The sequence below is a fragment of the Miniopterus natalensis genome, chromosome 2 (genome assembly GCF_054644295.1).
Source record: "Miniopterus natalensis isolate mMinNat1 chromosome 2, mMinNat1.hap1, whole genome shotgun sequence".
Classification (NCBI taxonomy): Eukaryota; Metazoa; Chordata; class Mammalia; order Chiroptera; family Miniopteridae; genus Miniopterus; species Miniopterus natalensis.
In genome coordinates this window covers 119,003,865-119,018,636 of record NC_142082.1, presented here as the reverse complement: position 1 = coordinate 119,018,636, position 14,772 = coordinate 119,003,865, and the positions used below count along the sequence as shown (strand labels likewise).

The window sequence follows — 14,772 nt, the reverse complement described above, 5'->3', positions numbered from 1 at the left end:
CATTTAGACTGCTATGAAGAGGTTAAGGCACCATATTTGAAAAGATATACCAATACATTGGCATGATTCTAAGAGAGTTATTCGAGTCAGATAAGGATTGGCTGAAACCAGGCTATCTTGTAGGTTAAGCATTTATATTCTCATACTGAGCCTTCAAGAAAACAGAATACCCCCTCAATAAATTTAGAACAGCATTAACAACTTGATATTATATTAACCACAAATAAATCTGAAGCTGCCTTTACAAGAAAATAAAAACAATTTCTTAATATATTTTGAATTAATGGTATCCATGTAAAAATTGCTGATATAAATATCAATACATTATATGAATTTTTATTCACATTTATATTAGGATTAATTGGTCTCTGTATTTAATTCATCATGCACTAATTTCAGCTAAACTTAGTAAAGAAAAAATGGGTTGGGCAAAAGGGTAACTTTTCTAGGATTTAAAGAACCCTAACATTTTACCTTGTGTGCATAGCTGGAATGCCACTGATAGGGGGGAAAAATAGTATCTCTGGCAAGCCTTTTACCTTTTTGCTCTGCTCTGAGCATTGCATCAGCAGGATGCCATCACTATTTTTACTTTTCTTGTTGGATTTGGTGGGTTTCTTTTTCCTTAAATGTAAGTTCATAATTGATAGTTTGGCTCTAAACTTAACTTTTCTAGTTTTCTACTATTTAACTATGTTCAATTAATCAGTTTCTTCACAGTATTTAAGCTATGATATATTGCTTATTTATAGAGCTATAGTGTAACCCCCAAAGTATATTTTTATGTACATATAGAATATTTGATATATAATTTCATCTGTTACAGCTATTTTCTTCATAATGGTATAAAAATAAAGATAAGTGGAGTGGATTTTTCTTCCCCAAAGGTGTTTCAAGGCCACAGAAATATTATCCCTAGGAATTAAAATAAAATAAGTCCCTAAAAAATAACAAATGTGTTTCATAATGAAAAGAAATTTTGGTGGGAAAAGCATACATTTTAAATAAAAATTAAGTCATAGCAGGGTTTCATTTTGGAATTATCCATCCTGTAACAACCATTGTGACAAAATCTCCAAACACCAAAAGTTCAAGTCCAGTTTTGGTACTGTGATGTTAGATCATAGAAATTAATGGGGAGTGCATACATATTTTATATTTTTGCTATAGTTCCTGTACATCTCCTATATATATATTTTAAAATAGTCAATACAAAACACATACACATTTCTCATTTCCTCCAGCCTGCAGAATTGGTGAACATATTGGCAACTGATGTAAAAATTACTGTTGGTCTTAGCTAATTGTAAAAATTCTACCTTACAACTCAGTGGATGTATAAATAAGGACATTAGTAATGAAGACTGCCAGTCACTGTAACTGTCCCTAGCATGCTCAAGCTTTTATATTGCATTTAGCTCTTCAGGTGTTCTAAACCCTGTGTGATAAAGTTGGCATAAAGTTGGTAGTTCCTTGCGCTCAAGATATGGTTAATTGCATCTTCATTTGACCTTCTATCTGTACTTTAATATACATTCCCTAGTTTAAATTAGAATATTGTGATTAGTTGTTTTATTTTTGTTTCCTCACCCATTCCTATCATCATGAGAAGCTGTGAGCTATTCTTAGGGAAATTGTCTGTGAAGGTGCTTAGACACATATTAATTCCTCAATAACTAAATGAAATGCTATTTAAAACAAGCATGAGGATCAACAGTGATAATATCTTTACATAGTTTGAAAGTTTTGTCAAATGCTGAAACTTAATCATGTAAATAGTAATATTCATTAACATTCACTGAGCCATTCGACATATGCTGAGCACGGGCTGCAAGCTTTGCATGTCAGATCGTCCTAATTCTCATGACAACCCTAAGAGGCTTAGAGATGCCACTAATGCATGTGTGTCCAACTTCAGAGCCCAAAGTCATAACACTTTTCCTTCAGGCTGTTCAGCATTACTTAGTTGTTCATCAGTTCAGTTGTCCCTAAACTTACTAATATGCAAGGCACATCTGGTGAGTTATTACACCTTATTACAGTTTCTGGGGCCATAGTATAAAATACTTCATTTAATTAGGCTAAGTTCACTGAACTGATAGTAAATTATTTCTATATTCTAAGTTGTACAACAACCATTTGCTTCTTAAATGTACTCACACCCACCAGGTTATTTGTCTTAAATGCTGTTTATTGCTTTCCATTCATTGCTTCATAAAACTATTCCTCACTTAAACGATGTGGCATGCTTCTAGAGAGCATCCCAAATCACACATTCTCAAGTACCTTCATTCAAGTTATGTTAAATTTTCTATAAATATGTTCTTCATATAGCTCTGGGTTGTATTATATATTGGTTGTAATGTTTAGAGTATCTTTATTTCTCTGTTTAAAAAACCCTGACACATTTTTAATACCCAGATCACATGTCACTCACTCTATGAATTCATTCTTGACTTCCTTGTCACTTTCTCAAGCAGAATTAAGTCACCACTTTTTCTGTGACTCCGTATCGCTTTGTACACATGTCTTCTTAGCAGTGCCTCTATTGACAGGTGAATCTGCAGCACTAATTATAAACTCCCCAGTTGTAAGAAGAATATATTATTTATCTTTCTGTGCCAAAAATCTGCCAAGGAGTCTAACACATAACAGATATTCTATAAAGTCTTGCAAATTCTTAACTATGTACTTTTGTAATCAGAAAAGGGATGTAATATGAAACTTAACATTAAATATATTAAATGATTATTTGACAAGCAATATTAGTTGATATTATATTTATCAGGAATAATTATATAATTTCCATTTTGTTTTATTCAACATTATTCATAAACAAGTTGCCTCTCATGGCTAAAATGAAAAATAAAATAATTTCTTCCTAATAATCTGGAAGACAGAATTATAGTTATCATTATGTACATACTCCACATAATCCCCAGCTCAAAGAACATCTGAAAAACCAATGATAAAAATATATGTGCATATAAATATTAAATAGAGCAAGAGTGTCTGCATGTCAAAACCTAGATGTAACTGGGTAATAATCCCTAGTTCGGAGATTAATGTTCAGAACTTGTCAGATAGTTTACAATGAAATGACCCAATTTCCACTGTACAAAATCCTAAAGCTTTATTAATTTTAAAATGTTCATTCTTTAACATTTACAAAATGGAAATCATGCCACAAGCCTTACTAATCTGCAAAGGATATTATCATCATATTGGCTTATGTCAGTAGAATTTATCTGAGGAACAGCTGAAAGAAATTTATAGCTACTTTAAAAAGGACCTAATGCAGGTGTTTCTACTAATACCTTATGCTGTTACGTGTTGAGACTTAAAAATGTATATTCAGAATTATGATATTAGAGACCTAAAAATATTGTATGGTTCTAATATACACCTCAAGATGTACTTACTTGCCAGTTAGTTGAACCCTAATGAGTCCAATGTTGGCATCTATATACATGCATTTCAGAGAGGAGTGGGGCAAGAGAAAAGGAAAGAGAGGGAGAAAGAAAGGCTGAATGATATTATTAAATTTCAGTTGGCCATGGAGAGTAGGACCATAATGTGCCATAAAAGAAGTCTAACTTGATAATCCATAGATTCAGTAAAATTAAAAACATAGTTATGAATATTACCAATATACACACAATAGCCCCGTTGCATTTATTAAAAAATGATTTTCATATAACTCGAACCCGTTCCTCTGAACTGACTGACTCAGGGGTCAGGTGCGTCCTGGATGAACACAAGGAGCACAGTTGCTGTGATCCTCAGCAAATGCACAGGTAGGCTGAAGTCTTTTGACACTACTATACTTTTTATTTCTAGTAAAGTTTTTTAAAACATTTAGCTTTCTTGAAGTAGAATTGACATACAAAAGTGTAAGAATCCTTTTACAATACTGTACCTTTTCATCCAAGGCCTTGTGGTGCTCAAACAAAGATTTCAGTGCCTTGAGAACCTCAACCTCACTGGACACTCCGGAGGGGGACTGGGCTTGCCGTTTAACCACAGTCATTCTTAGTGACCTTTCGTGTCGTGACACAAGGCACTCCAAATGCTCCAGTAACAGCTATTGGGTTTAACAGAAAATAGAATTATCTTATAGATACAAGTCATTAATACTTATAAATTACTTCAACCTTAAAAGATTGCAGTTTTACATAATATCTAATGAGAACCTCAGGTTATAATACAGGTAAGCGGCAAGAAGTACAAACCTGTGTCTAAACCAGGGTTCATAAAATACATTAAAACTAAATTGCATTTTAAGAGGGCATAGAGGGGATAAAAGGTGATGGGGGAGAAAAACTAAATTGCATTTCTATTATATTAAAAGTTACTGAATTTTAAAATATAATGTAAACTTTATACATTCTTTTAGAAATTTTAATCATTTAAGTATGGATTCAGTAGAACACAACATAATATATGTGACCCAATATGAAAATTATTAAAGAACATTGCACAGTGCATGATGATTTTGTTAATGGTGTTTAAAGTCAAAATTAATTTCATTTATACTTGGTTATTTAAATTTTTTTAATTGAAGGAAATGTGCATAATCATTATGTGGATTTAAGAGTGATTGTAATGATAATCAATCACATGCTGTATAGTGATCATCATAATCACACATTGCTATAGTAATTATAGTGATAATCACTAATAATTTTATGTACAATTAACTCTTAAATTAGATCATAGAAAAATGTATGCAATCAACTGAAATATAGTGACTACTGAGATTTGCAATCATCATTTCAGGGCAAAAGGTTAAAGGACACAATTTTATTTTAAATCATTTTTTAAATTACAGTTGACATACTATATATATACACACACATATATATATGAAACTAATATATATATATTAGTTTCAGTTGTACATTAGTTTTAAACTGAGTAGTCTAGAACCTGCATTTACCCAGAGTGGCCTCTGGGGCCATGATAGAGGTCAAGAATAGATAGAAGTCCAGTGGTTTCAGTATGTTCCAGACTCTATGCTGTGACTTTTCCCAGAGAAATTTTGCTTTTAAATGTTTTGAGACTTAGGATATCACCTTTGTTTTCTTTTATAAGGGAGTTCTGTCACTAAAAACAAAGACACATGAAAATAATTTTTTTTTTAAAAAAACTACTGGATTATCAGTTATTAACATGTTGCTATTGAAGAATGCATGTCCAGTCAGTTTTGTAGGAGAGCTTTTCAGAAGGATGGCGAAAACAGGCTAACAAATGGTGTCTATGCAAAATAAGGCAGAAACTACTCAAACAAGAGGGAAAAGCACATATAGGATACTGAGGTAGAAATAAAGAAAACACTTTACTTTTTCCAGGATTTTTTCCTAAAACTTACACTGTCATGAACATTTTTGATTTTCACAATGCCATTGTTAGATTTAGCGTCATATATTAGTACCACATTTCTTAATGTTTAATAAATTCATTTCTCTACATTTACTGTTTCTAATTATGGGTCAGTGTCAGAAAACTTTGCCATGCCATTGGCACAAAGAAACACAAATACCTGAGATTCTAAACATACACAGATCAGTAAGTAGAAGTCATATTCAAGGGTCAAAATAACAGTGATAGAAATTCTGCATGAAGATGGCAGAAATATCAATATTTCAAGGAGTTTTCCTTTTATTTATCAAGTCTGATTTTATTCATGGTATTCTACTCTTGAATCCTATAGACACATGCTGGTATTGATTAAATCCATGCCGTTTCAGGTAGGGTATGTGGTATTTTATGAACTTAACCCTGCCTGTTTCTCCAACATCATCTGGTGTTAGTCTTTCCCTGGCAAAGTATGTTCTAACCACACCACCTACGTCTGGTTTCTCAGTATGCCAATTTGCATATGTTGTACCTTCTGCCTGGAGCACTTTCTTTCACTCCTCCTTTGGCCAGCTCCTTCTCATTCTTTTATCTCAGTTTAAACATCACCCTCTTAAAGAAACATTTGCTCACTGCTCTACGTAAAGTAGGTCTCTCCTCTTCCCAGCCTCCACAATTCTCTATTTGAATTGCTTGCTTCTTTTGTTCGTAACATATTGTGCTATGTCATTTCTGAAGAACAGTTTCACTAAATTGTATTCTGTTTCCTCATGGAAGTATAAACTTCATGAGGGTAGGTGCCATGTCCATCTTGATTTATTTGGCCTCTGTATTTGAATATTAGTTTAGTTCCTGACACCAATAGATAAGCAATACATATTTGTTGGGTAGATACATTTCAGTATTACTGTTGTTTAGAATTTTAATATGGAAAAGCATATGCTACAGTTGGATTGTAGTGCAGACTTGATATTTGTGGTTGCCTAGTATTGTGTGAACAAACTCAGCATATTTAATAGTTCCCCACATTCTGAATGCCATTGTCTTACTATAATAACAAAAGATCCAAGAAACACGCCTCAGTCATGTTGACCACTAGGTGGCAGATATGTGACTTCAGAGTCAGCCAACCAGAGCCACATGCACAGGACAGATTCTGAGCCCGTGAGATGAGGAAACGTGTTGGGCAGGGAGTGTCTGTTTTGCTGGCACAAGTAGTAGCAGAAGGTGCATGTTACTGGGACCGGAGTTGTGAGAAAAACGTACAAGACGAAGAAATATGGTCCTAGAAATTGTGCCTGGAAGCTCAGTTTAAAGATTTCTTATGTACCTTAATTAATTTCTTCGTGATTAAAACAGCTAAGCTGTACTGTTATGCACAACTAGGAACTGTCGTCTGTGTAATAATAAAACCAAACGTATTTTTATTAATATAAAACAGACTTCTTATGGGCTTAATTTAACTTACCCTGAATACTCAATACCTAGGAAAATATTCTGCATGATATATGCTTAGGACTTGATGATTTAATGATAAATGTAAATTATCTAGCCTGGAGAACGTGGCTAAAGATGTTCAAATGTGGCATGTGTCTGTGGCTTTTAAACTTACAAATGTAAATAAATTATAAATAAAAAGGAACTGGTTTAAGATACCACTAATAATCTGCTAATTGTACCTTTTCTGGAAGCCACACTTTAGTATTTAATAAAGCTTGCAGAGGTATACTCAAAAAAATTGCAGGGACTATATGAATAACCATTAATCCTATGTTGGAGTTCACTTTAAATGATGACAGCCTATCTATGTATACAAAGAAACACACGTTATATATGCATACACACATATGGCATCATTGGACATCTTTGAACTAAATTTCTAAAACTATACATCTTCATATTAAAATTTGAATTTGACTTAACATTGTGCACAATTATTTCCAATCACAAATGGCATTCAAGTAGAAATACACTCTTCCCTATAGACCATTTTGGCTGCTGTAGTGTGTTCATATAACACAATGTTAACATCTGAAAATGAAAACATTAGAACTAGTTGCTTTCATGCTCAGTCCATTCAACATCCTTTCATCTCAAATACAGTCTACAGTCCCTTATGTGTGTGTTTTTAACGTGCTCTTTTTATTTTAAGAGAGACAGAGAGAGAGAGACATTGATCAGTTGCTTCCCGTTCACACCCATCGAACACACAACCTGGGTATGTGCCCCGACTGGAATCGAACTGTGACCCTTTGGTTTAGGGGATGAGTGAGTGTCCAACCAACTGAGCCACACCAGCCAGGGCCCCTGTGTTTCTCATGTTTAAGTCTTACATTGAAGTAGATGTTGGGAGGGTAGGTGCCCTATCTTATTCACTTGTGTATTTATTATATCCCATCGTAGCACATTCATAAATATGTATACATGCACCCATATATGCAATACATGTATATTCACCTGCTATAATATTTGTACAGTCAAGTATAACATGGGATGACTTTATTTGGATATCTTCAATTAAATTACTTGAGGCAGCTGGATTTAAGGGTAGCTCTAGTGATTACCTTGATTTCTTTCATTCACTCATATTTTGGGGCAGGGAACCAGGTATTTCTGTAGTGACAAAGTGAGGAATGGTCACAACTTTCAGCTTGGACATCACAATAAATACCTAGTATATTATTTTCCACACAATTAAGGCAAAAGTAAATTTCTGAACAGATTAGGAGTGAATTACAAAAAAAACCCACAAGAAACTCTGCTCTTCCTTAAACACAATTCCTCGTATCCCATCTGATTTGTGAATGACATAGGAATATGACTTCTTAGATACACAGCCTGTGGTTAAGGTGAGCAATGGATTCCCTGGGTGTGTCACTTATAAGTCATGTGGCCTGAGGCAAGTTACTTACTATGTTAGTTTCCCATCAGTTAAGTGGGGAAAGTGGGGTTGCCACAAGGACAAAGTTAAATATGTGAAATCCTTAGAAAGACATTTTGTACTTAATTAACTTAGGTATTATATTATTATTATTATTATTATTATTATTACTTGATATATTAAATAAACTTTAGTCATTCAACTCCATTTAAAACTTCTGTTTTCTATTTGGAAGAAGGTATAAGTCATTCAAATATCAAACAGGAGGGCCCTTTCTGATCTATTCTTTTTGATGATACCCAAAGTTAACACAAATAACTATCCATTTATGAGCTGTCTTTGTGGCTGTCTTATTTGTGTTATTTCAATCAATATATTAACTACTCAAGATAAAAGAAGAGCCACAAGTTTATGAGAACCTTAAAAATTAAAACATGCAATTCTACTTTGTTTTCTCAGAATCTAACACCAATCAATTTTTTTCAAGTGTGATAAGAAAATATTAGGCAGTTGTTTTCTCTCCATGACTAATAAGTAGGCATTAATAGCAAGTAATCTATAAAACTGTTATATTTAGCAACATTATTAGGGCATTATGGAGGAAGAGAGGAGGTATGGCTAATTTTCAGCCCTAGATATTTTTTGGATGGTGGAGAAGGTCAGAGGTGGTTATTTAATTTAGGTAGTTGTCATATAATCAATACTTTGCACAAGGAAGACTTGATAAATTTGTTTTCCTTTTACATGACATAATCAATAACAAAAATCTTCCACATAACTGCTTTTAAGAAAGGTAGAGAAATGTTTTCTAGGCGGGGGATGGGTGAAAAGGGTAAAGGGAATTTAGAAGTACAAATCACCAGTTATAAAATAGTCACAGAGCTGTAGGGAATATAGTCAGTAATATTGTAACAACTATGAATGGTGGCAGATGAATATTAAACAGATTGTGGTGATGACTTAAGGTACATAAATGTCCAATCACTATTCTGTATACCTGAAACTAATATAATATTTATGTCAAAAGTAATTTTAAAAGAAAGAAAAGAATAACATTTTCCGGGTTCATCTATGCTTTCAAAGTAACTATTATTCATGTTTAAATTCAATGGTTTCAGTTCCTAATGGGACTTAATATTTGTATTTTGCTCACTTTGACTCCTGAAAAGGTATTTAAATGTAGCTTCTCTTAGTTCTTTTATTACAATAGTCACAGCTACTTTTGGGCCTCTTGAGTGTAATATGATGAAAACTGTGGATGCTGTCCCCAAATCTCCTAGTTCTCTGAAATGAGTCACAATCAAGGAGAAAAGACACGCTCCATACTGCAGTGCTTCACTCTTAGGCAATGTCTCACATAAGCCGTAGTAAATCTAGGAGATTTTTGTGGATTTAACATAAATATTTGTACTGATGGCCTTATGGCTAAGGGTAGAGGCTCTGGAGTTATTCTGCCTTAGCTTTCAAATCCCTTCTCTGCTATTTCTTACTGCATGACTTCAGGCAAGTTATCTGCCCTTTTCTGAGCTCAGCTGACTCATCTGTAAAATGGGGATAATTATAACATCTCTCACATAGGGCTGTGGAAAGGAGTAACAGGGCTATAGAAAGATAGGCTGTATGCAGCAGAAATACGTGCACAATTCATAAAGAGATTTTGTGTATTTTAAATATGAGAAATAGTTGAAAGCTACCTGGAGGTTTGCATCTCCCTCCATTTTCAGTTTTGGCCTTCTACTTTGACATTTGGCTTATTGTGCTACATTAGGGAATGTGGACAAAAACATTAAAAGAGAGAATAGTGAAATAGGGCAGGATAAATCTCATGGCAGAAATAAACTAAATTTGGATAAAAAAAATGGTTTGCAAATATATAGAGGGAGAAAAAAACAGAAAATGTTGATCCAACACCTAATAACTGATCTAAACTGCTCATTTTGTCCTATTTGAGGCAGTCCATTTTCTTGGCATTGATCTGTTAGAAAACAAACATTTAAAATATTTTTCATCTATTTCATATAAAATTGAACTATATCCACACAAAGGGGGTTTTCTCTATGTTCATTAGTAGAATAACTGCTCTCATTTCTGAGTATTTATGGCAATTTATATATTTTATGCAATTTAATGACTTCTTAACAACTAAAATATACAGCATCTTTGATCAAATTCTGAACTTTAATGTTAAATGTCATGAGATTGAAACAATACGTGGGTTTCCAAGAGCAGAATATAGTAAATTCCATCCATTTCCTGAAATCAGAAATGAAAAGTCTCCACGACAATCTTCTAAAACAGAAAAGGTATGCCTCTTCTAACTAGGAGATTTCTTTTACAGTGGTTTTACATTTTAGAACTGTTTTATTTTTTAGATAAATATTTTGCTGGGCGAGATGAGGACCGATGCCATGACAGTCCCTCATATTACCTCATAATCGAAACTCAGACTCCTCTCTCCAGCCTCTCCCTGTGCCTTTCTCCAGCCTGTGAGGTCTCCCACCCCAGCACAACAGTTTAAAGTTTGAGATTCTGTATTGAAATCCAGCCTTTCCTTTGAAAATTAAAAAAAGCAAAGGCCAGAAAGAAAAAAGAACATTTTCTAAGGCAACAGTGATTTAGCAGCAGAGACTATAATTTAGGCTTCCTGTCTTCCTGTTTTGATTTTTTTGTAGTATATTTTCCTTTAAGTAACTGACATAGGTAGTGTGATGTCTGACGTTTTTAAATGTTTATTTTTTATGTGCATAGAACAGATAAGGCATGAACTATATATGGAATTCATTCCAAGCACAGGCGACTTTATACTTACTCTTGTGTTGTTTCTTTCAGCTTTAAGTTCAGAAATTTCTTCTTCCTTTTCTAGAAGTTGTTCCCTGCAGGCATTTAATTCTTTTGTCAGTGCAGCAAATTCCTGAAAGGAGGAGAAAAATATTTGAAGTCACTTTTCAGATAGATATATATGATTCCAGCAGAAATTTAAAAAACTTCAGAATCTAAACTTTTGAATGTAAAGAATGAAAAAAATGACTCAATTGACTGGCTATCTATATATACATTGCTGTTACTAAATTAACTTGATTCCAATGTTCAAAAAAATGCTAATCCATGATATTTAACATAACATTTTATTATAATATGCTGCATAGATGAATGGATCAAATCTATTTCAAAATGTATTAGATACATGATACTGAACTTAACATTAGTATGATAATATATTAATGAAATAGAATAATTCAAATTTGGCTAATTTTGTTAATCACTCAAAAAATCTTACACTTTTATTCCTATAAAGCAATGTCGAAACTATATACACTGGATCATCAAAAAAAAACCCCACAAAAAATGGAACCAACACCACCAACCAAAAACAATCCCACTAAATGTGCTATTTAGAGATTAAGAAGTTTATTTATTCATTAACATGAAGAAAGGGAATGTACCTCTTACAAAATAATAAGTCGATATACATCTTGATAATATTTTCCAAGAGTCTCTTATTAATTTATGCTTAGCTTTCCTTCTAAAATGTAAGCTCCATGTGAAATGACTTTTTCTGACTTCACTGCTACACTCTCAACTTCTAATACAAAGTGGGTGCTCAATTAATATTTCTTTTCAATAAATAAAAATGGTCATGTTGTTATAAAAAATTTGGAAGTTTTGAAGTATTCCTCTATGTGATAAATGACTAAGACTATAATGACTTTGGAGGAATCGTCAATGGTTTCCTTCCCCCAAATGAGATCAGATAGTACAAGGTGGGACAAAAGTAGGCTTAGGTTTACAGTTGTGAGTACAGAAAACACAGGGTTTATTCTTGTATTATTACTTATTAATTAATGTATTATTTTCCATACAAACAACTGTATATAATATGGGTAATTCTACCCTAAGCAGAGGTTAGACACAGTAACATTTACTTTAGGAAAGATCAAGAAATCTAATTCAACTATTCTGCTACTCTTATAAGCAAACATTATTTTAAAATATTTTTGAAAAATAATAAAGATTCATGTTATCATTAAATCACTTTCAGTGGTTCTTAGTAATAAAATTGATGCTTGTTGAATATTTAAATATTTGGGAAAACTTAGCTGCAGGCTGAGAAGGCACTGTCAGAAGATGAAAAAAAAAAATTGGGAAGACAGATTTGGTTAACCTAACGTTCACAGAGGCAAATTTAGTATAAAGTAAATGAATATATGATTATGCAAAGCTGGGAAAGTTTGAGGGTTTATATTTTTGTTTGCTTCAAACCACTTACTTTGCTGAGTTTTTCTGAGTGGCTTAGGCCCAAGTGGGAACCTCAGAGAACTCCAAGTGGACCTAGAGCTTAGAATCAAGACAAAAGAATCCCTTGTTCCATTTGGGCTGGCGTTACAGAGAAAGATCCTCTCTCCTCATTGCTGCCTGCTTAAATGCTTTGATATTCTCTGGTATATTATTTAAATGGAGAATGAAAATAAACATGTGAAAACAATAAACATTTCCATAAAAATGAAGCCTTTATATAAACTGCATAGTTTGATAGAGAAAAGAAGAAAGTGACAAAGGTTCTGTACTGTGTGTTATTAACATATAGTCACTTAAATGTAACCCTATACTCATGAATATTATGACAAAACATAAGTCAAATCTGCATATTTAACATACCCATTTTAAGAAACATATATCTGGGTTGATCTTTCTAAAGATTTAGCTTGCTATCTACAAAAAGATAAGAAACCAGAAGGAATTGAATATTCCCAGATGGTGAAATAAGTGATTTTTTTGGCTTCCTCCTATGTATTTCTACAATGGAGAAATAGGCTTTTATGTGTAGAGAACAAGAGAAAATATAACTCTGTAAGTGCAATCAGGTATTCAATCAGGTATGATGGGTCAGTGTAGATTCATCAACTATAAGAAATGTACCACAACAGAAATTAGTCATGATGCTATTGGTGACAGATGACTTTGCATTTTTTGTTTATTATCATGACACTGATTATGAGCAAGCTATTTAGTGACTCCATGGATGAAAATTAGACTTACACTTATTGACTTCCTGTAAATTTCAGGCACTACTTTCACATTCATTATCTCATCTTGCTCTCTAATAACCAGTGAGGGAGTCTTATTCACATTTTATGGCGGAGGAAACTCGATTACTAAAAATTAAGTCCAAGTTCACGAGGCAAGCCATAGAGAGTGAGTGAGGCTGTGAACCTGGTTCCTCAGGCTATTTGTCTAGTGCTTTTCCACTATACCATTTTGACCTTCGCTGTTCATCTGGTTTATATGATTCAGATATAGGGTGCATTTAGCTATACTCTCTTTCCTTATCTGAAGAATTAGATAACCATTACTTACAATTACCCTGCAAGATCCTTCTTAATCAGTTCAAAGGGAGGGTGGGGAACTAGGAGGCCCAAGGCAGGGTTTTCCTTCCAAGCAGAGAAACACGTATTAGACAAGCACATTCTGCATATCTGGGACTGTGATAGATGCAGATACCTCACATGGAGTTAATTACCAAGTGGTTTTACACTTTTCCTCTGATATTTCTCTCTTCTGTACCTATGTTTCTATCCTTACTGTCAGTAATTGAGTTTTATATGTCTTTTATGAGATAATAACAGCAAATATAATTAACATTGACATGCCGGGCACTCTGCCAAGCAATTTATATTGATTATCTAATTAATTCTAATAAAGTCCTGAAAAATACAGTGTCTCATAAACAACATTATATACTCTTACTATATAATCTAGCAATCTCACTCTTTGGTATTTACTCCAAAGAGTTGAGAACTATCTACACAAAAACCTGCACATGGGTGTTTATAGCAGCTTTATTCATAATTGCTAAAACTTGGAACTAACCAAGGTGCCCTTCAGTAGGTGAATAGATAAATAAATGGTGCTACGTCCAGACAATGGAATATTATTCAATACTAAAAAGAAATGAGCTATCAAGCCAGGAAAAAAACATGGAGGAACTTTAAATGCATATTACTAAGTGAAAAAACCAATCTGATAAAGGTTACATTCTGTATGATTCCAACTATATGACATTCTGAAAAAAAACAAATCAAAACTATGGAGACACAGACTGACAAATCTCAGAGGGAAGGCAGGGGTGGGTGGGTGGGGAAAGATTAATGAAAGAATTGATATGCATATACGCATAACCCATGGACACAGACAATAGTGTGGTGAAGGCCTGGGGGGCGGTGGGAGGTAGAAGGGGTCAATGGGAAAAAAAGGAACATCTATAATACTTTCAACAATAAAGATAAATTTTAAAAAATTCTTCCTAAAAAACAAAACAAAAAACTATGGAGACAATAAGAAGATCAAAAGATATTTAGGACAGTAGAATACTCTATATGATATCATGACAGATAAATGTCACTATATATTTTTCAAACATATAGGATGTAAACACCAAGAGTGAACCATAATGTAAACTATGGACTTCGGAGTACGCTGTGTCAATGTAAGTTCATCAATTCTAAGAAATGTACCACTCAGATGGGTGTTTTTAA

General features: G+C 33.4%; 1 protein-coding gene across 1 annotated transcript in view; it reads right to left on the bottom strand.

Moving 5' to 3' along the window:
- PPFIA2 (PPFI scaffold protein A2) overlaps positions 1-14,772 on the bottom strand; it is a 418,639-nt gene that overhangs the window by 164,044 nt on the left and 239,823 nt on the right. Inside the window, exons 4-5 of the mRNA XM_087814518.1 lie at positions 11,049-11,150; positions 3,920-4,084 (exon numbers count right to left, since the gene is read on the bottom strand). Of these exons, the coding sequence (XP_087670644.1) occupies positions 3,920-4,084; positions 11,049-11,150 (267 nt within the window). The remainder of the gene's footprint in view (positions 1-3,919; positions 4,085-11,048; positions 11,151-14,772) is intronic.